At 44.8% G+C, this 25,661-nt stretch overlaps 1 protein-coding gene across 6 annotated transcripts in view; it reads left to right on the forward strand.

Moving 5' to 3' along the window:
* LOC122399180 (solute carrier family 12 member 4) overlaps window positions 1-25,661 on the forward strand; it is a 113,513-nt gene that overhangs the window by 78,152 nt on the left and 9,700 nt on the right. For 5 of the 6 annotated variants that reach the window (XM_043399651.1, XM_043399652.1, XM_043399654.1 and 2 more), the window contains exon 3: window positions 22,771-22,865. In XM_043399651.1, the coding sequence (XP_043255586.1) occupies window positions 22,771-22,865 (95 nt within the window). Of the gene's footprint in view, window positions 1-6,022; window positions 7,033-22,770; window positions 22,866-25,661 lie in introns of those variants that run through there. The other variant, XM_043399653.1, reaches the window with a different exon arrangement.

Genomic DNA, 25,661 nt, shown 5'->3' on the forward strand with positions numbered 1-25,661 from the left:
GTGAAATTATCGTGGACCGTAGAATCCATTCATGACTCGAAGCAGTTAATTGTTGAGAGTAGATTTTGAAAGAATGTAAGATTAGCGAAGAATGATTAATTATTCCCGGTGCGGGGAGGAGATGAATATTGCAAAAATTAAATACTCGTTATGGTAATTGGATATTCCCATTAAAATGGGCAAAAGCTCAGGAGGATACGAATACGTTCAAATATTCATTTTTATTTATGAAGTCCCTTCCCGGGACGATTCGATGAAAGATGTCTAGACACATATATGCAAAATAACGAATATTTAACGAAGGATTTAATACGATTCCATAAATATTGAATCTATCGAAACTGGGAATTGACGATTCGATTAAAAATTTTCGCTGATCCGGGAGATCGATCGCCAAGCACAGCTTTCATAAACGAAACAGCATTCGTTAAATATAACATTATTAAAACTACAAATTCTTTTATATTTAGCATTTGTAAAAATTCAAAAAGTAAAGCTACTGTATCTTTGAAACTGTCGGCTATTTTCTCCACAAAAAAATTCACGGAACTCGTTGAGTCGGTACGAAGCTGCGTTGCAAAATTTCGAGCTAATATCTCGAACGGTTCCCGCGTAATAAAATTCGAAAGATGGCCCAGTTTCGTCCGCGTACAGGCTGGAACAGTTCCTTAAGCGGTTCGTACTTTGGCTTAATTCAGCTTTTCTTTGAGCAGTCTGTAGCCGGTATCGTCACAAAGGGACGTAATAATTCCGTGGACGGGGCATCAGCGACAAAGTCTCGGCGAAAGAGTCGACGGTCGCTGGATTTTCAAGGATTATCAGACCGGGTCCGCGCGACGAATAAATTACGAGCGTGTGCAACCTACTTGCAAAATTTTCGTGGCACCGCGCTTAATTAAGGCGCGTTACACACAGCTACGATCTCAAGGGTCGAAATACCGGGCGGTTTGCGACCACGCCGATCGTTAAAAATAAAAAATTAAACAAGTTTGTACGGGCTCGCCGGGGAAACCATAACAGCTGTCCCAGGCGGAAATTTTAATGATATTCCGGAGGGTTAAATCCGGAGATCCTAGTAATTAGAACGTTCCTGGGAATATTTTCGTGAAATATTAAAAATAAATAGGTCGGGAACAGAGAGATCATAATATTCCTTATTACTAATATTTCGTGCTGACTTTACTCGCTCGAAATTATTCGAACTACGATGATACGAATTTATTATAAATATATTATATTACGTTCCGCGTATTTTATTTATCGCGATAAATCGACGCGATATTTTTTGGAAAAGAAATAATATTTTCACCTGTGGCGGTTAGCGTTCTATCGCGCGTGGAGTGGAGTGGGTGGGGGCGGGTGACGCGAGCCGTTGCGCGATGATTGGTCGGGCAGAAACGAATCGAAAATGCGAAATAAAAATTTTCGATACGAGCCCTCGTTCGCGAGATATACAATTTTGAAAATTCACCGGGCACGAGTGTCGTTGAATGTCTGATCAATGTGGGGCGTTTCTACTTGAAACGTAACTTGTTCCCCCCTGATCCTGATTACGGAATCGACTAATTTCAACGGACTTAGGTTTAAGATAGATCGAAGGGGAATCGATACTGGAGAAATTTTATTTCACGATTATCGCGATCGACGAAGTCAACCTCGATGAATTCCTGTTTAGGGGAAATTCGAGTCTCGATGTAGCCTGGAGAGTTCCCTCCAGGCGCGTCGTGTTCGTCGAAAAATCCTGCGAAAATGCATCCCCTGGAGGCGTACTCCGACGAATCCGGAAATGTTCCATCTTTCCCCGCAGACATCGAATTCCCATGAACGAGCGTAGACAGTAGGTTGGTCTCGGGACACCCGGGAAATTGAAAAATGCCCGAAAACACGCAACTCTCGGAGAATAAAACATATTTTCACGCGGGGGAATATTTTCATTGGACGGAGAGGCTTCACATATGCATAAGCTTCGTTCGCGAACAAAACATATTTTCAAGTATGGATTCAACGACGGAAACAGTTTTTATCAAATATAAAAATATATTTTCAACGTAATATCAAATATTACAAGGGAGAAATATTCATGGAAACGAGCTCGAAGAAGAGAAGAAAATATTTGATTAAAAATATAATAATTTTTTAAGGACTTATAATTTGCTCTCTAAATATTTTCTTTCGGTTCTCCTTTCGTTTAATTTCGGCTCCCGGAGAATGCACCGCGTTTTCCGGAGACAAAGTTTCCGCAGTCGAGGCAGAAAGGAGACATTTGTTCCTTGGACGGTTCGGGACGAGCGAACAGGGACGAATAAAATTCTCCCAATGTCGTAACATTATCTCTATTTTACAATGCGAGTCAGCTTCGTCGGACGTACGAATACCGCGGAGAAAAATATGTTACTCGTTAAATCCACGCCTAACAAACGAAGAGAGAAACGTTATAATAAAACTAAAAATAACGTATCGAGGATTTTCATGGTCTGTTGAGAATTCTCAGAAAATTCACAAAATTTCCTCCACCCTCGGGGCAGAAAAAAAAACTCGTCGATTCCTCGGGTGTGAGGGGGGGGGGGAGGAATATAAATTCCTCCGGTGTCGTTACGCTGCGAAGAAGGGGGGTGGTGGTTGAAGGGTAGAATTCGCCAAATTTCCGGGCGAATTGAAACGCGTTTTCTTGCTCGCTCGGGGGGGGTGGAAGCGTCCTTTTGAACGGGGATCGGATCGAGCGTCGAATCACAGAAGCCACCGCGTTAGGGAGAAATTGGAGTCGAGAGGACCGTTGCTTCGACAAATGAAATGTCGTGCCCTCGCAAATTACCCCCCATTAAATCTGCATCGCGACTTATAAATGGACCGCTTAAGCACTTTCTCGCTCGCGGAACGGATCGCTGGAACCGTCGCGTGAAAAATGCAACCCGTTAACACCGCGACAAAATGCAAACGCTCGTGTTTAATCGAGCCCGCGAATTTCTTTACGGATTACAGTTAATCGATGCCCAGGCCGTTGATTACCTTGGTCAGATTATTTAGACACAACTGAGACTTGCGTTAGGGATACTTGCAACGAAATTTTACTTCTTCAAGAGTAATTTTTTTACGTGTATTTGATATTTCTATTCTTAATTTCCCTGGTCAGATTGCTCAGACATTTGCATCGATCTGCGTTAGGGATACATGCAACGAAATCTTATTCCTTCGAGAGTAATATTTTATAGGCACGTATTCACTTGTAATTATATATTTATTGTCATTCTTTTTATAGAAGAGGAAGCAATAATAGAGTTAGTATCGTTTTTATTATGACATAAGCTGAATAATGGCAGCAATAGAAGGATAGTGTCCACGATAAAAGTAAACTGAACGATAGCGTTAATGTTGCAGCGTGTAGCTCTCACGAGTACCGTTAAAAGAAATAGTATTTTAATATTAGGTATAAATTACGTACTCAGTGTTACATTTATAGTAAATTTACAACAATCTCTCGGGATCGACCGTCGAAATTCGGGACTTTTCGGGGAGGGGGACAACATCCGACGTTTTCGATTATTCTCTGGAAATTACGGGCAGACTTCGGAGTCCGTGATTGCGCGTCAAGCGTCGAAACGTTTGACGAATGAACGAAAAGGAGAAAAAACGACGAAACCGAAAGACAAATGGTACCGTAGTCCCGTCGGAGGAACGAGGAGGAAACAAATACGTTTCATCCGCCGTTTCGTGCATCGGTTTCTCCCCGCGACGGTCGCCATTTTTCCCTGTGCAATCGTTCTTTGAGTCCGGACGACGAGACAACAGGATGCAACGTCTCTACGACGATCGGAGAATCCGTCAGCGTCGTAGAAACGAGGACGATCGTCTCGTCGAGTAAAAAATATTTATACACTGAACGATTGTTCCAACCCTCCAAAATCATTTAAAAAAAAAAAGTATTTATAAGACATTCAATATAAGACCACGAGATGAATACTTGGATTCGTCGAATAAAAAATTGAATGAAAAATATCGCGTTTGAAAGGCACGTTTGTTTTTCCGTTCGAATGTTTCGCCGCGCGATAAACAGAGACATTCGATGCTAAATATAAATCGCGCGGCACAGGAAGGGATTCTATTTCATTGCGTTGGGACAGAAATTGGCACAGGGAGTTATGCAAAAGCTTACGAAACGACACGATGGAAGCGCATCGTTGACGAAGATATATAAAAGGGAAATTTCGAGGGAAGAGCAGAGAGTGAGAGAGAGAGAGAGAGAGAGAGAGAGAGCAGAGGAATACGATAATTTAAACTTCAACAAAGCGATGCGTTCACCGCGTTCAGTGGAACAGTTTTACGAAGCGATTCTTTGTTCCGCTGTAGCGCGCGAATAAAAACGAGCACGTACGACCGCGAATTCTTTGCTGAGGTACGTAGTTTTTCGTCGGTTAGAAATCACTCGACGAGTCGTCGTTATAGCTGATCAGCATTTAAAATATCCACCGGCGAACGGTACGGGATATTCCCAGCGGCGTGGAAAATACGCGACGAAGTTTGCGCGGCTGGAACGACGTTGAAAAAATATTCACCTGTCGCAAACATAGCGAAATACACGCTAATAACGATGATAAAAAAATATAACGGAGACCGGCGAGGGAATTTTTTTTCAAAGTTTCTCTATTTTTATAAAATAAATCAATTGCACGCGCAAAAATTAGTCGAGAACGCGGGATGAAATTTTTCCGTACGACGGTTCGTTTGCAAGATAATTGAATTTAAACGTTCGTTGGGGCACGCGCGTCATCGAATACGGTTTCGCGGGTTCCGCAGCCGTTCTACGTTACTCGTTGTTTCTGCCTCTGTAAACTCTGTTGTGCCCTATTTTTAACCCTTAAAAGGATTGTTGGGGTTTAAATTAATTTTTGTAATCCTCCGTTAGCTTATTATTTTTTAAATGATTTAAAGGAAAATAAAATAAAATAAAATAAATCAGGGTTAAACTCGAGTTTCCAATTCCAAGTAAACAAACAATGTCTCCGTGTAATGTTTCCCAATTGCATCGTGATCTATTTTTTAACGAGCTCGAGCACATCGGGGCAAGAAAAACCCGTGGGTGTAAAATTTTGACCGACAGGGAGAACGGTTCCCGGTGATATTCGATAACAGAGAGCCGGTAAAGGTGAAATAGAAGAAAAAAAAAGCGGCGCACAGGTCCGAGGAAGCGGATGCAAGAGAGGCAGAGAAGTAGAAGAAGGGGGTGGTTGGTGTGTTGTGGGGGGGTAGGGGGATGAAGAGGCACCTGCGTCCCGTTCTCTCTCCGGTCGAAGGGGGGTATGAAGGGGTACGGGCGGTAAAAAGAGGGCGACAGGTAGAGAGGCCCGCGTCGAGAGAAAGGGGGACGCGTATCCCGGAGGTTAGTCGCGCATGCGCATAATTAGGGGGTTAGGAAAAGCGATGGCGAGCTGCTCGCAACGCCCGGGACGCGTCGCGCGAGTGCGACCAAGACGGATCCTCGCGTCCTGAACGAAGACCGACGAGCGTACCCGACGAGGGCACCACCACCACCGCCGAACAGGGGCAGCTGGGGGAGGTGGAGGGAGGCCAGGAACGTCGAGACAGGGGCGAGAAACGAAGAGAGAGAAGAGTCGCGAGATAAAAGGAGAAGATCGAAAGCTCGTGCGCGAGGGGTTGCGGAGGGGGTCACGTAGGGGGATGGAGGGATAGTCCGGATAGATCGTGCGCGCGCCGAGGAGGGAAGGAGAGGACACAGAGGCCTGGAAAAGCCGGGAGTGTTCGTTCCTAACCCCCGCGATCGGGCCACCGTCAGCCGTGCGTTCTTCTCGGCCCTCGACGCGTTTCATCCGGCTTTACCAAAAAGTTTTTCACGCGCGACGGTGGAAACTGTCGCGTCGAACGCGATCGCGGACCGTAGAAGACGCAGGGACGGCGTAGTGGGAGACGCCACCGGAGAAACAGAGAAAGAGAGAGAGAGGAGAAGCGAGCAGGAGTGGGAGGAGGGTTCGTAGAGGGTCGGAGAGGGTGGGCGAAGGTGGTCGAGCACTCCGCAGCATCCAAGCCACGGGGAAGACGAGCGTCCAGGGGTGGTGACCTGCAACCGCGAGCCAGCTCGGCACAGAGAGCGACGCGACGACCGTGTCTCGAGTCCCTGGGATTGATCGAGACCCACCAAAACTCGCCGGTGTCCCGCGTTCTCTCGTACCTGTCGATGCGCGTACGCGACGCCAATCGGCCGAACAATCGATCCTCCCGAACGGACGCGGACCACTTCCGGGGATCGTCGTTCCCTCCGTGGTAATTGGAGGAGCGCGCGCGACCGAGACGAGGACCCGTCTGCGTGCGTGGCTTTCTATCTGGAGCACCGATCCGCCGATCCCCCGATCCCCGTGACCTTGTGACACCGCGACCGACCGAGGGAAAGAGACAGAGACAGAGATAGAGAGAGAGAGAGAGAGAGACCTCTCTCGCCGGAGCGTACGAGAGGAGGGATGCGGAAGATCAGGCTGAAGCGTTGAACAGGCTACACACCCTCCGCGGAAGCCGTCCGGGTGTCGCGTCTTCCCCGTCGTAGACGCGTTTCGCACGCGTCCTGGACCGCCCCCGCGAATCCCCGTGTTTCGACACTCTCTGGGAACCCGGCAGTGAGAAGTGACCGGAAGTACTCCATCGTGTGACGGTTACGAGGATGTGCACGTCGGTTCGTTGAAAACATTTATTAAGTGACGCAGTCTCGTCCATCTCGAAGACTACCAAGTGCCGAAAACATTCCAAGTGCCAATTTACCCAGTTCCCTCAAATAATAAGCTACGACCACGCTGTGATATAGAGAGTTCCAAGGGGAGGGGGAAGAGCGTGGAGAAAGAAGGTGGCCGAACAAGGGTGAATCGGTGGATCGCGGAGGACTCGGGTCTCCAGGAGGCCGCTGAAGGAAGAGGGAGGCCTAGGATAATCCACCCCCGAAGGATCGAAGACGCGCCGAAACCATGAGCGAGGGCACGCCGAAGTCCCAGGGCAGAAACGTGTCCGATGGCTCGCCAGCCCGCCTGGAAGCCGGTACGATTGCATCTGATTACTCTATACCGGTCCTAAGTACCCATGAATTCTACTAGAATTCTACTCTCTATCTCTGATCAAATTTTAGAGAGCTCTATCGCTCTAAATTTAAGCGTAGCAGAGGTAGAGCTCTGTAGAATTCAACGAACGGGGCTCCGTGAAAGTCTGTATAGTCTATAGCACTGTCACGGAACTCTAGAGACTTCTATGAATCTCTGGAGCGGATAGAGTCCCACAAATGGCTCTATTATAGATCTCCACAGAGTTGTAAAGTGGTAGAAGACAGATAAATGTAGAATTCAACAAACGAGGCTCTGTGAAAGTTTATATGAACGCTAGAACTGTCACGGAACTCTAGAGGCTCTGTAGAATTCTTTCTATGAATCCCTGGAACGAACAGAGTCCTACAAATGGCATTATTATAGATCTCTCTAGAGTTTGGAAGATTTCGTTCCATAAGTAAAACTCTGTAGATTTAATTCTAGTTGAATTCCACGAGCAAACTCTATAAAACATTCTAGAGTCGATAGAATTGCCACACAATTTTATAGCTGCAATTCTATAGAATTCGTTAGAATTCAGACCCTGACAGATCTCTATAAATGCAACTCTATGAACTCTAATTCTATAGAGCTCTATTAGAGTTCTCTAAATTGGAAATCTGTCTGGAAACTCTGATAGAACTGCATGCACGAAACTTCTATCAGAGTTCTACGAGCGAACCCCAAACTCCCGTAGAATTCACTAGGATCCACTCTTAGCGTTCGTGGCATATAAATTAGAGCATAGAGACGCTCGTGAAAGCAGATAATTCGTCGAGTGTATTTCGCAGTATCGGCGTGTTTACACCCTGGCATTATGTCGCGCCCTTAAGGTATGACACCCTAACCCAATAAACCAATCCTGTCTATTTTTGTCAGCCCATACCCGAGATGACGCCAGCGTCCCCCGGAAGATGATTCCCTCCTTTCTGCCGGTTTATTTCCTAGAATTGCAATCGGTCCTTTCTCTCGGGCAACAAAAGCCTATCCAAGCCCAGTGTTCTCGTGATCGCGAAAACCCTCGCGAGGAGGTCACGTATCGCGGATACGAGGCCCCGGGTTACCTTTGATCAGCAGAACGTGAAACACTGCCTCGAATGCTGAAGAGCGACAATCAAAGGCCAAAGTTCGCCGAGCGTTCACGACTCGATTCCAATTCGGAGTCCCGGTTTTCGCGAGGAATACGGCGCCGAGGGTCGCGCCGCTTGGAAATTGGGTCCCCGTAGAAATCCACCCTCCCTCGAGTGTGTTAAACTTCGCGTCGGGAAGCCGGTTAAGCGAAAATTTCCTCCCCAAGAACCGACGCGGGTTCGCCGCTTCTTAGGCGAAACTGCGCGTTCCCACGGAAGTTTCGAAACGAGCGCTGCGCTTTTTAGTGGAACTCTCGTCGGGATCGTTGGGATTCTTACGGAACTCCGTTGCAAAATCGACGGAGCTCCTCGTAAAGTTTCACGAGCAGAGTTCCGTCGAACTTGGCAGCCTCTACTATCCGGAGTCGGTGGAAGTCTCGAAACGGGACTTCGTGAAATTGATTATTTAAATAAAAACGGAATATTCTATCTAGAATTCTTAAAAAAATCCACGAGTGCAAGAATTCTGTATAGAATGCTTGGTAAAATTGCAATTTGACGCCGGGAATGTTTATAGAGGGCAACGTAACGTGTGGAGGGTTTTATAATTCTCTACCCACGCTCCGTGGAATACATTAAACTCTCGTTGGGCCGCGAAGCTGGCTAGGCAATTTTCTAACCGTTCTCGAAGTCGTTGAAATTTCGAGAATACTGGTGAGGGGGTGGTTCTGCGTCGACGATAAAGCTCGTCGACCGGGGCTGATATCGCGAGATTTCGAGACTCGATTTACGACCCCGTCAGCTTGTTGGGGCATTCGGAAGTTGGCGATTGTTCGCTATAGATGGCTGCCAGGGGGGTTGCTCTTTGATGCATCCGAAAGGGGTGGTCAATGCGTCTTTTGTGGTGCATCGGGCGAGGCAATTCCATCAAAGTTCGGAGTCATTTCGGAAATGTTCGAGCACCTTTGCGGCTAGAACGATGGATGTCTTATTTACGGGGAGCCAAGGGGGTGAATAAGGGTCGAAAGAGCCACTGGATTCGTTTTCAAACCACTACAAATGCTAATAAAACCACAGAAACTCTGATATTCTCTTCTAACGAAGCTCTGACGAGTCCAATTTTATAGCAAGTAGCTCCTCAAAGCTACCGTGAAAATTGCAAAAGTAGTTTTAAAATAGAATTTCTCCCAAAAGCGCACAATCTTGATACTAAATTAAATTCTCCAAATAATAGTAGACGGTTTCTTCGACAATCTAAGAAATTGCTTATATCGAGGTACTAGCATATCACGTTAAATTTCAAAGGATCCGTCTAATCAGAATGTCAACAGAGCAGCACACACACAGACAGTTTTCTTTATCGAACCGGCACAAAGGACCCCTTTCAGCCACAATATCTCATTACGTGTCGGTAAATAACATAACGAATTCTTATCGTAACGCATCCAACGAGCCCGACAAAAGATTTCGTTCGACTGGGTATTCCCGGTTCTTTAGAACCGCTGGTCGAATGTAGGGCAGCGATTTAATTTTCAGAAACGTCTCCGGCGTCCCTCGTACGCGACCTCATGGTCGCCTCTCGACGCTGGCGAAAAGTTTCGCGAGGGGGAGGGTTAAAAGGCGAATTTTTATCCGAGTTTCGGGGGTTTTCTGATTCGCGTCACGGAGTTTCGAGACGCTGGCAGGGCGTCGCGTAGCGTCGCGCGAACTTCGCCCAGAAATTGGCTTTCCATCGTGGCACGGGGAAACTGGGACAGCGATTTCGGTCCGAGGAATTGTGGCCAGCTTCTATCCGGACGTCCAGGAAGTCAACGGACTCTTAAAAGGGTACGGTTCGTCGTTCCAGCGAATTCGGAAACTTCCAAATTCGACTTTCCATTCTTATCTCTGCTCCAATTCTCGAATTGGGATACGTTCCTTTTTTGAGAATTTTATACGTGACATTCTCCCTTAAAATACCCCTTTTGAAATAGCGTGGAAGTCGGAATTCAATGCACAATAATTCTTAAACGGTCGTTTGACTTGACAATCTCGTCTCGTACGGAGTGGAATTTGCAATCACGGGGGGTGAAAGACAAAATTTACGTACGAACGCGAAGGGTGGAAGGTTTCCTTTGGCGTAAAATTGTCTTCGTATTCCGGCTCGGTACCGAAAAAGTGTTTCGTGTTGTTCCGGCAGCCTCGGTTGTACGGTGATCCGCTTCATCTAAATTCGCATTAACATATTACGTGCGTGGAAACCGGGATACGGGTCGTATAAATACGTGCAGGAAAATATCCAGTTGTTTGCGCTGGCGCACACCCGTAAATTCTAGGTCCCTGTGTAAACGTGAATGGCAACGTAATGGCCGCGAGCCACGGTTAGAATGCCACGGTTGTCCTCGCGTTGTGTCACACCGATGAATTATGTAATACGTTGGCGCACGGAATGCTTTCCTTTTAACATTTAATTCCCTCTTTCGCACAATTTTCGACACTGTATCTCGCTCGCGATGCTCCAATTAATATATTAGAAAGAAATCGACGCTCCACGATAAAAATAATTGCACCTAGTGCTTCTTTGGAAATGGTTTTTTTGGATTTTTCTGGGTTACGAAACAAAATTCGCGGTTCGAACGAAAACAGGACGATTCTTTGCACGAAAACACATCGAAAACGAAGGATAAAGTTTTCGCGTAGGAAGCTCCGTTTCGGAGGAAACGGATCTCGAAGATCCGTAGAGTTCGCGTCCGACCATACGTTGACTTTTCCACTTGCGTTTGAGTTTGTGAGCGGAAACAATGGCGAAACGAACGATATTATCTATTTGTCGTACAGAGTACTGTTTGTTAGCTAGTTAGGTACAATTGTAACGGATATTGTACCGCCAACAACGTTTAAAAATACCGATGCAAGTAGAAATAGCGAATAATGGTCGGACGCGTTAGCCAAATCGCGCGCGTCCAACGAAACGTTTGATTATCTCGGTAACGAAACCTCGTAGAAAGAAATGTATCCAACAATTTCTACTTGTTTTTTCACCGACGATCGCTCCACCCTCGGTTCTGCCATAAATTTTTAAACCGTTGTCCTTGCTCCGAGCCTCCGTCGGAATTTATTAAGAAATTCGTAAAATTTTTAAGGTTCTTATAAAAGTTCCTCGAGTTTTCCACGTCCTCTGAAATTTTCATCGCTGTAAGTAAAGCACCGGGAACCTTCAACTCTTCAAAAGCTTCGACAGCATCACGTTGCCCGTAAAACTAAAACGACTATAACTCGAGAAAACAGGGTCGAGTAGGAAGTGCCTTCTTACGAGCTCTTTTTATTATTTTCGCGACACGTAATAGCGTATCTTGCTCCGAACGATGAAAAGGTCCGTCCACTGGGATAAACAGAGATTGCTTAATGATGTCCGGCGTCTTCACGAGTATCAAACCGTTTCGAAACGTTCCTCATCGATGGAATAAAAAATAAATACGTTTAAGAGTTATTAATTAGCGAAGGAGTGTCTAAATATTAAAATTAGATTCTTTTAATATCTTTTAATATCTATTAACATCTTAGCTACTGAATATATGCTTAGAAAAGTATTTATCTATTTATAGGAACTGGTAGCTGAGTGCATAACGTCGTTGCTTTCCACCGTGTGATAACCAGGGTTCGAATCCCCCGCAGTTTTTAATTGCTAGGTTTTTTCTGCACTCCATTTTTCTCGAATTTATATATACGTAGTATAAAGAGTTTTTAAAGGGTACTATTTCTCCCATATTAAAAAGTATTTATGAGTATAATTTCTATAAATGGTGGGTGGTAGAATTGTAGAAAAATTAGGAGTCCAATTTAGCGGGAAAATAGAGCCCCGTAAATTATCTGGAAAATCTATTAATTTGGGGGAAATGTCATCCGTGGAAAAGTCCCTAGAAAACGAATTCCTACGAGATCGGTAAATCAATGACCCTGGAAAATTGCAGCGTTGGTTTACGATAAAGAATTCGTATGAAAAAATGAGTAACAGAACCCGAAGGAGGAGAAATTGCACCATAAATCCCAGAGAGACCCCCGGAGTTGTGGGAATACATTATCCCAGAACCTGCCGGGTGGATTCGAAAAAAACGGTACGGGAATCGCAAATTTGTTTTGCCAATGAGAAAATTCGTGTGAAAATAGACGCCGGAGGGAAAATGCATGGAAATGTATGGCGGACGAAGATAAACAGAGACAGAGGGGCCTGGCATAGGGAATATAGATCAGTGGCTCTTAGTTCTGAAAGAAATACACCCACGAAATTCAAATCCTCCGAATACATCTCGAACCGCACACACGTCGCGGCTCTGCGGAATCTTGTATACACACACACATAGGGTAAACTTCGCGAGGTATGCTCGCGAAGCAGGAAAATATCAAGGGATCCGGGCAAAGCGTATAAACGCGATTGTCTACGAAGCGATGAAAAGTGGTATCAACTTCTCGAATCTCGTCCAAAGGTTTCCTCGAAAAAAAAAAAACATCACGTACGCGAAAAGTAACTTCGTTGAACTTTGGGTTTATTCCAAGTTCGAAATTCCGTTTCCCTATTGTTCGACGGGGATGAAAAGAACACCGTGCAACGTTGTTTCATCGGGTACGAACAGTCGAACGGGGGTTTCCCCGTTTCCCCGTCGCGTATTACAAAAATCCCTGTGAAAACAGGGGAAAACCGCGCTACGGAATATTCATACTCGATATGCAGATATCCAGGCACGCTCGAACGGTTCCACGAGATCAACATATTTCGTTGGCCTACTATCGGGAACTGGAACACTGAATACTCGAATATCGCGGTGTCCACGGCGGGAATTTACGAGTCGAGACGTCGAAAACGAGCAGATTCCGCGGCACCCGCGAAATTTACGTACGATCTCGCCGGGGCACGGTAAATCGTCGAAATTGCGGATGGAAAAACACCCAGCCGGAAGAGTTTATTTCGTTTATCGCGTTTGCGATAATCAAGAAGACCGTACGATTGATATTTCGACGATATCAAGGACCAAGAGACTGTAAATTAATTTTAATAAAAATAATTCGGTAGTCTGGATAGTTAAGAAATATCAGCGGGTTGTTCCGCCATTTATTACTATTTTCAAGTTATTAACAGTTTCAAATTTCCTGGTAAATAGGTCAAGACGTCACAGTCTCCATTTGTCTGACTCTGTGTCACTCGGTACGTGCACACGCCGACAGTCGGAACATGAATTATTGGTCTTACTGTTTGCTCCAGGTTTTAACTTTGAATTCCAGCCCTTCGAAGTACGAGGGAATTATTATCTGATACCGAAACTACAATCTTTTCTTACGTTAGATACCGTGAGCCGAAGATAAATTATCAGAGAGAGTGCAGAAATAAATAAAATGTCTCCCATTCAGAGATCCTTGGAGACGATTGCTTTCAACGGAAGATTCCAGCACGAGACGAAATAGACTCGTTCTTGAAAGAAACCAGGTTATTAAACGATAGACGATATCGGGAGAAAAATGGTACCCAGACGTTGGAAGTAAATAAACTAGGAAAAAATGATGTCTTCGTTCTCCTTTTATCTACTCGAAACGCAGGATCCGTTTCTGTTATTTCGTATAATTTATGGTTCGCGAGGAGAGTGAAGGGGTGGATTTAATTAATGGACGAGCTTCTTGGGATAGAAAAGAGCACCAACTTGACAAAGGACTAGAACGTTGGCGAATAAAATAGAATCGTTCCAACAATGGACAGAATAAAATAAAACGCGATCGTCGCGATGGCTGAGCAAAACTAAACGTTTAATCCGATACCAGCGAACGTTTCTCCGGATAAATCGAGCCCGGGGATAAATGTTATCATCGCGGCAGAAAAAGAAATTATCGCCTGGAACTGCCCCGGGAGTCTTGTGGAATCAGGAATTACCGGTCTGTTGGTTCAACTAAACCTTCCTTGCTCGCGAGCGGACGGTTCATCCGTCGTAATAACATTTCGCAGGCTTCGTGCAGACTGTCGACAAGAACAAACAAAGATCCGAGCGAACACACGAAGCTTGTTCGCCGCCACTTACGAAAGACAAAGCTCGATTGTTACGTTTAAACACATAGAATCGGTTCTCGAAGCAAGTGACCGTCAATTTTTCTAACCCTCTATAAGTTCAATTATTTCTTTCGCTGAAAAATACAAAGTAAAATTCTTTTGGTCTTTCTAAAGCTTAATATCGTAATTTTATACTGGAGTTTATTCGTAGATTTAAAGAATGTTAACATATGCGTCGTGGCTCTTCGGGAGTCTTGTCGGGACCCTCGAGGAGATCCTGAAGATGTTTGTCTTCGTTCGAACAGATTTAATAAACCATTTGAGGGGCTAGATAAGGCTCCCTGTTCTTTGATGGCCCGTCGTACGAAGATTAAGAAGCCCCAGAACCGTACGAGTTCGGTCAACAAATCATCGTCTACGCGAACGAAACGCGGACAGCTCGCAGTCAAATAAAATCAAGGATCGATCCGCGATCTAGCCCCTCGATGTGAAATTAATTTCGTCGGGTCATTCGTCGTCGTTTGAACGCGTTAACGAAATTAGAAACAAGGATCTTCCTTAGCGAGTCGTTCATTCATCGGTAGAAAAATCCACCAAGTACAATCGAAATTAATCGTTTAATTAATCATAAAATAAAATTGCAAATATATTTTAAATAATTTGCGCAATGATTATTTTAAGATCTTGGTTCTGAATATAAGATCTAAACGAAGGGTGCAAAAGATGTGTAGAAAAAGGGGTTCGTCTTCATTTTCGTTTGTGAAACAATGTGTTATCGAATAAAAGGGAGACGAAGGTCCCGAGGACTGGCGTTTTGGCGGTCAATGATCGACGAAACGGGTTAAATCAGGGCGAAGGGATCGCGACGGGGTTGTTTCCTGTGTGTTGTTTTTGCTCTGATATCTATTAACCGACCTCGATGGATGCAATAAAACGAGCTCGTTTGGGGGTTGCGGAGAACCAGCACTTTGTTGATCCAATCGAATTTGCTGCCGCTCGAGTGGCTGATCGATCCCCGTTAAAAGGATATCGCGGACCTTGCAGAATTCTCAAGCAAGGACGAGCTCTCTCGCCCGGATACCTCCAGGGCGAATTGACCCCTTCGATATATATCGCGCAACAAACGCGTCATTGCTTGCAATATTATCTTCTTCCTCTGTGAAATTATGCAATTCGACCTCTTCCTCTTCCTCTTCAGTTTCTCTAAATATTAATTACATAAATCAGAGCTTCGAAGACCTTGGAATAAAATAGAATTAAAAAAAATCAACATAGAGTTGGATGAGGTCCCAACATGGTCAAGAAGTCTAAATGTTCTTCAAACAGGATGCTAGTGGTTTCGAAAGGAAGGATTTGTTTCGAGTAAATAAATATAGACCAATCGGTGCAGCGGTTGGAAACGTTGTGTTAACAGCGTGGGTCCCCGAGGGTTGTAGTTTGACAAAGTCTACGACCGGTTGGCGGAGGCGACGCAGTTCCAGCACTTTGTTGATACAACCAAATCCCCATTCGGTCGAGTGGCTGGTCGATTCGCGGCGAAAACGTGCATGTACCCAGGCCTCGCGCGCGTTTAAACGAGATTAGGACAAGGGCAAGCGGAGGGTTAAGTAGTTTCCATTGTAAGGATGCTCCACGACGTGACGACGTTTCTCGGTGTGTCTCGAGCTTGCCACGCCTCTGCACACGGCCAACCATCTCGCGACCTCGCCTGGGATCGCTTAATTCTTCAAACATTTCGGTACTGCACCCTTAAAAAATACTCGGTAATTATTTACTTCAAGGCACCTGTACTTCGATTTTAATCATTATAGAAAACAACATTCTGAACAACTCTTTCCTATACCATATAAAATTCCTTCTATTATTGTTCTATATATCTATAGGAAAAAGTTGTTCAGAATCTCATGTTCTATGAAACATTTCAAAATCATCGAAATCGGAGTTCAGATGCCTGAAGTAAATAATACACAACAAATTCCTTATCATTCATAGCGAATCGCCATTATAGTAAATCACGATTACAAGCGGTCAGAACAAAGCATATTATCTCTATTATCAATAAGACTCTAAAAATAAAATTCCAATTGTCTGATCAAGAAACGCTCAACAGTGTTTGCACGAAATGAGATGTACGGTCGTTCGAAAGGGTTGTTTCAGGTTTGAATGACCATGATTCGAGTGGGAACGTATATTGGAACGGAGGAGGCGTGTGGGGGGTGTTGGAATACAGGGAGAGAAAGGTCGTGGAAGTAGCCTCGGGGTCTCGAGGACAGGAAAGGATCTCTAAACCACAATGGCGCTCGATCCAAGAGTCGCGTAAAGATACACTCAACCGTGTAAATCATCCGACTGCCGATAATCGCCACCTGACTCCCGTCGTAATAAAGTCGAGCGTCGAATAATATCGTCGAGACGCCGTGCTTCGGTCCTGGTTGCGATTTATCGTCGTTCCAGCGAGCGTCGAAATTGGGACACGGACCAACCGGGACACGCCCGGCATTGTTACCATTGCTTTTAAGCTTCTCCGCGTTTCTGACGCGCCCGCGCACGCACGCACACACACGTACACACGCGTACGTACACACACACGCGTACACGCGCGCGTTGATCCGCTTTTCATCCACCGCTCGCCAGGTATTTTTATGGATCGCAATTTTCGCCTTGTTCCCTTCTTCCAAACGCGATCCAACGTGCTCAAACGATCGCAAACTAAATTTCCCCGAGACTGGCAGGTTCGAGGAAACGTTGCAGCGTTCGAGTTTACGGGGAAATTTTATTCCCTGTCGATAGTTTGCGCCTGTTTGGCTCCGTTCGTGTTTTTGGTAAAATCATCATAGCTGAAACTTCTTTTATAACTGAAAGAAAAATGTTTGTTTGAAAACTGGTGTTTGACGATGAATCGATTCGATTGAGTCGTTCGTACGCGAATAATTACACGAATTTTCCACGGCGACGAAAACGGAGCTGGCAATTAATTCCGTCAGGCACCGTGGGATCGTATGTCGGTCATAACATGACGCTAAAATTGCGCCACTTTTCGCTGGAATTGCGCGGAGTATAGTAATCGTAGGTCTGGTAATTATCAGCGTATTAATACCCTGGAAAGTGTGTCAGAGAGAGCGGAGGACATCGACCATTTTATAATCGCATTTCATTCAAGACTTTTACGTTCGGATCTGTAATTAAAATTGATACCTTGATTCGATCCCTGATATTAACAAACAATACAGAAGAATTGTTTACTTTGTATAAGCACGGTACGCCATATTTTTAACGAATTACGAACGAAAAATTTGAAGATGGAGGAGGATGAACTTTCTTGGAAATTTCGATCGGTTTCCGGTTCGTTGGGTTTACCGCATTCCGAAAATTGACTCCGGATCGTAGTTCATCGGTCCCGAGCGAACCGAGGGGGCAAGATCCTGAGCATGACGCAATAGTTTTCGAGGTCTGCCAAAAAATGGTCGAATTTTCGCAACGCGGTGCAACGTACCCGACGGGAAATCGCAGTGTCGTTAATTCGCGTCGCGAAGTCGCCCGGAATATTGGGCCACCGGCCTGCCAGCGCTTGGCAAATGTCCTCAAGAGTTCGATTCTCCCGAATTCCACCCTTTTTGTCCCTTCCCTCTCTCTTTATCGTTCGTGTTTCGTGTTCCAATTGCTCCCCTGTTCCTATCTGGCTTGGATCTGTCGAAGAATCGGTCGCGGTTCTCGTCCGCCGACCCGATGCTCCAGTTCGGACCAATCCTCGACCCTCTCAAGGTAGTTTACACCGTTTTCGACCCTTCTGTACGATAGTAACAATCACTCGAGTCGTTTATCGATCTTGAACCCAAGTAATCGAGAATTTAGCGACCATAAAATCGAGACATTTAAGGGTTTGAATTAAATATAGAAGTTGTCGGCGCTTGTGACGCGTTGGATGCACTGGTCACCATTCGATCACCGAAGTACAGCATCCTTCGGCCGCGTCCAGACTAGGATGGGTTACCGCTTGGCGAAAAAAACACGTATCGGGTTTCTAATTACTTCTGAATTACCATTAAAAAAAGTGAAAATTGGTATAAACTAATTCTAATTGCCTAAAAAGAAATGTAGATGAATTGCAAAGAGACCCCAAAACAAATGATTACACGATGGAGATGTTACAGAGGAACATTGGCCGCAACGCGCACCGAATTTTCGGCCCGACGTCCCGGCCAAAATCAATTAAGAGTTTGACGAAGACGTGCTCGCAAATTAATCGTGTTTGAAGCCCGTCTTCGCAAAGTTCAGCCGCTTAGGGCAACTCGTCCGCGAAAGCCCCGTATCCGTAGTGTTTACACGCTGCCTATATCCTTGCTTCTTAACGTAATTGCATCGCTCGCGATTACGTAAACTGCAGCGACAAATAATATCTGTCTCACAATACCCCAGCGCGGGAAATCCGCGATCCGACTTTATTTTCCATCAAAACAATTTCCAACACTGAATGGAGACAGTCGAGTATTTGATGAATAATTAAATTCTGATTTTTAAGAAAATTCGGATGCTCCAAATTCGTTATTATTATCATCGAAAATTTCGCGGAGCCCGACGTTCCGCATGGCGCCATTTTGGACCGCTTTTAACGTAGGTTCGAGGCCGCCACGGAGGGAACGATAGAGTGCATAATGGAAGGAGCAAACGCGATTAAAATAATTAGGGATCCCCCTCCTCCGGTGTAACTGGATAGAGTTTGTCAGCTGGGAACCTAAATACGAGGCTCGGTTAAATGGGTACCGCGACACCGCGGCCTCCGCGTCAACGAAACTCCGCCATTATGGCTAATTATTGGTCGTCGGTGTTTCCCTGTCAGGATATTATCGGCTCGGGTGTATCTTCGTTTCGCGTAGGCGAAACCCGATAAACAGTTACGCTCTTGGAAACGTGTGTCACACGTGGTGTCTCGAATTCGGTGAGAAATTTCCTTTGCCCGGTGGTCCGGATTAATTCTCCCCCCCGTCACGGTTCACGCAATCCCCTAAAATTCATCCATTGCAACGAACACGGAAATTGGTCTATAGCAGGGCGACGCCATAATTTTACAGCCCTTGGGCCCACCCTCGCATAAATTCTCGTAACAGGCTCGTTAGACCGTCCGTCCGTGAATTTGTGGTCGAATATGCCGATAATTATTATAATCGGACCCGAATACTCCCGCTTGAATTATCACCCCCGACGCCGTCCAGTATTTTTAGACACACTTTCTCCATCTTTCGATGGAGATTCGACATCTTGGAAATTTCGTAAACCCTCAATATATTGTGTGATGGTCATTTTCTATATTTCGGTCCAATTGGTATAATGGTGATTGGTTTTTTAATATTAATTTGACAAAGTTAATACCCAATTAGAGCTACGATAATTATAAAGAGTACAGAAATCAACGATATGTGATGTTTTTTTCGCCAAGCGGTAACCCATCCTAGTCTGGACACGGCGGAATAATGCTGCACTTCGATGACCGCACAGTGACCACCGTATGCAACGTGCCACGATCTCTAACAAGTTTTATGTTTAATTTAAACCCTTAAATATCATAATTTCATAAAAAAACAAGTGTCTTTTAGCGAACATTTACGAGATTCGTTACCTAAATGTGCGTAGCATATACGCAAGCAAATAATCAATACGTAATATACGTATTATGGCCTAGAAACGGTACAACGATGTATTTATAACCTACCTGTTGCCCTAAGGTGAAAAAAATCCCCCGATTATGTGATCAACCCTCGTTACTATTAGGTCGGATAATCGAAGGACTTCTGTGCTCGTATTATGTCATCGCCAAAGTTCGAATTTTGCAACAGAAACTGGAAAATGCAGCTCGAAATACTCTGCAAATTTTTCAATAATCGAAGCTTAAGAATAGAAGAAAAATGCGTGTTTAATCGCACGTACGTCGGTTCATTACCGTGTTTAATTTCCTGTTCTCGTTAAAAATTGAAGGGAAGGATAATTCCGTTTCCCGATTCGTTGCTTAAGTATTCACAGGCGTCGATGTAGCCCGAGTAAATTATCGGTCGATCAATAGAACGTTGATTAATGGAATTGGAGGCAAAAGAATCGACGTTGCTGAAAACCCCCTGCCCGTTTAACTGAAATTTATTATCGAAACGAGGTATTCGTCGTAATAGGGCGAGTTTATGCCGGATCGTGGTGGGTGTACCGGAGGCAACAGTGGCCAGAACGGTCCCTGGTATCGCCATAAATATCCCTAGACCCGGGGAACGCAACGAATCTTCGCGAATTCATTTGGTCCGGCGGTTAAATGAATTCCATCGGTGATCTCGAAAGCCATTGTCGTTGATGGATATCGTAGCAAACGACGGGCGCGGGGGAGCAGCGTACAAAGGGACAAAGAAACAAATCAGCGAGTTAATATTGACTGGCCTAGTTTTTTAAATTGCTCGATGCGGCCCCGGTTTGTTACTTCGGGACGCTTGTTTCGAATATCGAACTTTCCCTAATTGCTGCACACTTTTCGAGCCCCCGAGAATCCCTCAAGAATATCTCGTTATCATACCCGATCGAAGGGTTTTCCCCGCCTAGGAACTTTTCTACGGCCGGTGAAACGTGAATGTAACTAGCCCGAAGAATAGAAAATCCGTCGGTTCGCCAACTTTTCCCTCGACGCTCCGATAGTCACTCACGGACATAACTTCTCCAGCTTTATCGTGTTTCCCCTTTGGGAATTTGAAAGAAAGGCCGGAACAAAGTCATTCGGGTCTGAATTTCTGTTTCTGGCAGCCTGGTTTCTTCGTTCGATTTACGATCGACGCGCCTCGAAGATCGATAGCCTTTTCGACTCGAAATTCCCTAGGACGCTTCTGTAGGATCGCGGAAAAACGGTGTCCATGTTTGAATGAACAGAAACTTGCTTCTTTCGTTTTAATATTATAATATTATAAGTTGATATTATAAAATTGAAAATTGGTGCCTGGTAAGTCGTTCGAGAAGCGAATATTTATCTTTCGCCGTTCCTCGAGAGTGGACATTACGAGGAACGGTTTATAAATTGAATCGAACTACGGGGAACTTAAAGATACCGATACGAGATTAATCGATTGAAAATTGTAGGACTGGACGTACCTTCGGCGACGCTCAAGTGCTTTCTCAATGTCGATAAACCTTTTAGAGATTTCTTTGCAGTTGACAATGGCCACGGAGTATAAAACGGCGGCTGAAAGATTGATTCGAACCACAGTAGAGTTCCGATTATCCGAAAATCGACCGGAAATACGTGGAGAAATTTTTCGGTGAAAAAAAATTTTTCAAATCATTCTAAAAAAATTATTTTTAACTAGGAGGATCAATTACAATAATTTTTGGTCAACAGACATATCCCCGAAATCTTACCCATTTCCATAAAAAAAATTCGACTAGCAGAAATTTTTCGATGAAATTAAAAATTCCAAATCGTTTTAAAAAAATTATTTTTAGTTGCAGGGGTCAATTACAATCATTTTTGGTAAATAGGCATACCCCCGAAATCCTATGCACTTACGAGAAAAAAATTCCTTAAATGTAATGTCTGACCATACGCTGACATGTTTCCCTGAAATTTGTCGGCGAAAAAAAAAGATTTCAAATCGTTCTAGAAAAATTATTTTTAGCTAGGGGGGTCAATTACAATAATTTTTGGTCAACAGACGTACCCCCGAAATCTTACCCATTTCCATAAAAAAAATTCGAGTAGGTGCAGAAATTTTTCGCCAAAATTAAAAAATTCCAAATCGTTTTAAAAAAATTATTGTTAGCTAGGGGGATCAATTATAATAATTTTTGGTCAACAGACATACCCCCGAAATCTTACCCATTTCCATAAAAAAAATTCGTGTAGGTGCAGAAATTTTTCGCCAAAATTAAAAATTCCAAATCGTTCTAAAAAAATTATTTTTAGTTGCAGGGGTCAATTACAATTATTTTTGGTTAATAGACATACCCTTGAAATCCTACCCACTTTCGAGAAAAAAATTCTTTACCGAAAATATAACGTGTGACCAGAAATGAACGTAAACTGAAACTACACCGATACTGAATTCCATTAATTCCCAGATCGAGTGAAATCGTAAAATAATTGCAAACGTAGTATCTAGCGAAATGGTGGATTGAAATTTTTCCCCTTTCTTCGATCGCTGTACTGTCAACAAGCATTACGGGGGCGGCTGATTAAAAACTGTCGACCGACGGAGAGAAATCGAGCGAATTCGGACCCAAATCCAATTCGAGCTTTGCGTCCGTTTAAACAAAGAATAAAAAAAAACACACACGTGTGCACGTCCCCCGGCCCGGAAAAACCGATCACGACTTACCAACAAACTGAAATCTATCAGCGTGCCTCTCTCTGGACGCCTATTAAAACTTTCCAACTAAAGCGTTCCCATTTCCGTCGCCGTGTTTCTATTAAAACTTTGTCGCTCTATTAGGAAGATATTAAAATCAATAGAAATAAAGTTTGATAGCGCTCGACCGAGTCGACGATGTAATCCGCCCGAGATTGCATTCGTCGGTTATAATTCGACGTAAAATAAATATTCGACGACGGTTTTCCATGGGAGATTGCTATTATTAACAGTTGTTTTATTATCTGCAGGCGATGGCGGAGGCGCCGGCGGAGATGGCGATCCCATGGTGGGAGGGAATTCAGAGAAGAAGACGGGATACGAGACCAATCTCTTCCTCTACAGTGTAAGTAACAACCGTGATTGCAATTCATTCCGATGCAAAGCAATATTACCAAATTGGAGCTACTACAAATTCGTGTAATGTATAATCTCATTTGAGGAAAATAGAGAAATCACAAACACACAGACATCGATGATTCGTATCAATTCTCGGTAATATTTATCACGGTTTACTCGCAATAGGTCTGAAAATTGAATTTCTATTACGACCATTCTTTCACGCCCCAGTCAATACATTTGACGGAAGTCAGAAGTCTGAGAAATTCTGATTCAAACCTAAATGCAAGCTGTCAGCCCCGAGTTAAACGGGAAGATCAGCTGGAACGTCTGACCCAAAACGGCTGGACCTCCTTCGAGGGGCGTTTTTTCTTTCTCCAGCCAGTACATCCAGTAGACGGATAAGAGGCGGTTCGCAGCGAAAGTTCACCGGATAAGAAAACTGGGACGACGGTGGGCTCAGGCTCCCTTTCTCGAAAGAAGGGTCCTTCATTAAAACGCGAAAGTGAGAGGAATAAAGTGAGGTAGAGACAGGGTTGAATACTCTCGAGTGTGCAATTCGCTTAATTGTCGTTCAACGAACAAGCGGGCCGCGAACGGATTCTTCTGCGGTTGTGCGTCTCTTTTATTGTTCGAAACGTCGTCGTCCTTCGTCGGCAGTTTTTCTTTTGTTCGGACAGTTTCCTCCGAGTGTCTTCGAGCTCTTATTAAATCACTCTCCCTCGCCAATTTCCCACCATTTTCATTTCCAAACGAACAATCTTTTACCAATTTTCATTTATTTTACTTTGGGAAATCACGTGGTGTAACCTCGAAGAAAAGTTTCCCCGAGCGTCCAGAAGGATTTTTCGTGGCTAGGTCTCGAGAAAAACGGTTCCTTTCCCGCGGACTTTATCTCCAGACGTATCGCGCGAGGCGTTCCTTTTTAATCTTCTCGCTCCTCCGATCCCTCGACGTCCAAAATGGTTCCGCTTTCAGGTTCGACGCGCTTATCGAGCCGATAAGAAACCGTAGAATTCGATTTAAGTTCGCCGTCAAAGCGCCTTTGAATTTCCACGAAACTTTCCCGCCCGCCGTCCGGGCAAATTAATTCCCCGACTAATTGGCGCGATTAACTGATTCGCGATGGGGGCGGAACAGGGGTCGCTCCACAGCCCCCCCAACTCGTTTCCAACTCGCAAAACTTGCAGGCTCGGCTGCGACAGCGGCGAAGAAAAATTTGGAACGAGACTGAAATTTTACGAATAACAGGGATGCTCTCGAAATTCAAACGCGAGTTCAGTTTCGAAGATTTACGTGGGATTCCGGTGTAAAATCTTGAACGCCTGTCGTTAAAGCGTACGCGGAAGGTCGAATCTATCGAATTCGTTTTACCGTGGATCGTGAAACGAACGATCCAGAATATGGTCGTCGAAACTTCTACGCGTTGTTTATGGGCCGCGATATAACTAATAAAATACAGCCCCGCGGATCTAAAGTCTGCGTTACGACCCGAACGGGGACCGTTAAAAGCAAGTTATAGGATACGACGGTGAAATTGTTCGTTCCGATATGGCGCGAATGGGGATGGAAAATGACAGTGAAAGAAAATGATAAAAATGATAAAAGCGTTTCGATTCGTCGTCCACGACGTCTTCGTTGGTCGGTCTCGACCCTGATTTCCCGTGTGCGGGAACGCGGCTTTACGTAACGATTGCACACTGGCCTCTGCAGAGAGGCCGCATGAAAATGAAAGAAAAAAAAGGGGTGGTCTAGAGTGACGCAAGCGGAGCCATGGCTCGAACGTGCCCTTATAGCCGGTTAATTAACGTGCTCTTTCAGTCGGGGGCCTCATAGTTGAAACGCGGTTCGGCATCGACCTCGATTCCTGGATATCCAATTATCCGTTTCTCTTCTTACCGTGGCTCGGTCTGTCGAAATTATCTCCGGGCGGCCTTATCGACGCTGATTCCTCGCGAGTATCTCCGCCTCTGTCTCTCTCCGGCCTCTTTGTCCGCGGAAAATGAGACCACGGGGCTGCAAGAGGCTCGTTCCCCGTCGCCGGACCAACCCTCCGATGGAAATAAATCGTCCGTTCGATCAGGTGATCATCGAGGAGACGTATTTTTAACGAATTTATACTTTACAAGCTCCTCTCGATGCAAATGTTCCAAATCGAATAGCTGGAAAAAGTATCACTTGGCGACCATTTCTCTTCCCGTTGTCTAGATTGCAAATGGTCCCGGTGATCCCGGGTAAAATCCCGGAAGAATTTCAATGAAAGTTCTTTCCAAATAGCGTGGCGTGTGGGTTTAATGAGAAAATTCCAAAGTCAGTGCAGTTTATTCTGGAGATTTTTATCCTCCACGGTCGTGATCAACGAATAAATAAAGGAACAAACTTTTATCAATCGGAGTGCTTCCATTGACCACTGATTTTTCCGTTCGTTTCTCAGGATCGCGTTTCGTTTAATTATCTCGCGAGTCGAGTAATTATCCAAGAGCAGTTGCGCTCCGGCTAATGGCGCGCGAGGATTCCCCTCTATTTTTTTTACCTTCGCTGGGGTAACAGGATCGCCAGGAACGCGAGACGATAACTCGTAAATTAATTAAGCTCGTTTGCAAATTTATAATCGCACCCGTAAGCTGTGTCGTATTCAATTACAGGCGTTCAGTTTGCTTTTGGAGATTTCGTCGAGTCAATAATTGGATGTAAAACAGTGAAGAATGCGGTGTCTGGCCATAATGAAATTTCTACTGCAAGTGGAAAGGATCGACGCTCGACCCGACTGCGCCAAGTAGAAAATCGCGTATATGGTCGGACT

The sequence above is a fragment of the Colletes gigas genome, unplaced genomic scaffold (genome assembly GCF_013123115.1).
Source record: "Colletes gigas isolate AHSC1104 unplaced genomic scaffold, ASM1312311v1 Colletes_gigas_Sc00012, whole genome shotgun sequence".
Lineage (NCBI taxonomy): Eukaryota > Metazoa > Arthropoda > Insecta > Hymenoptera > Colletidae > Colletes > Colletes gigas.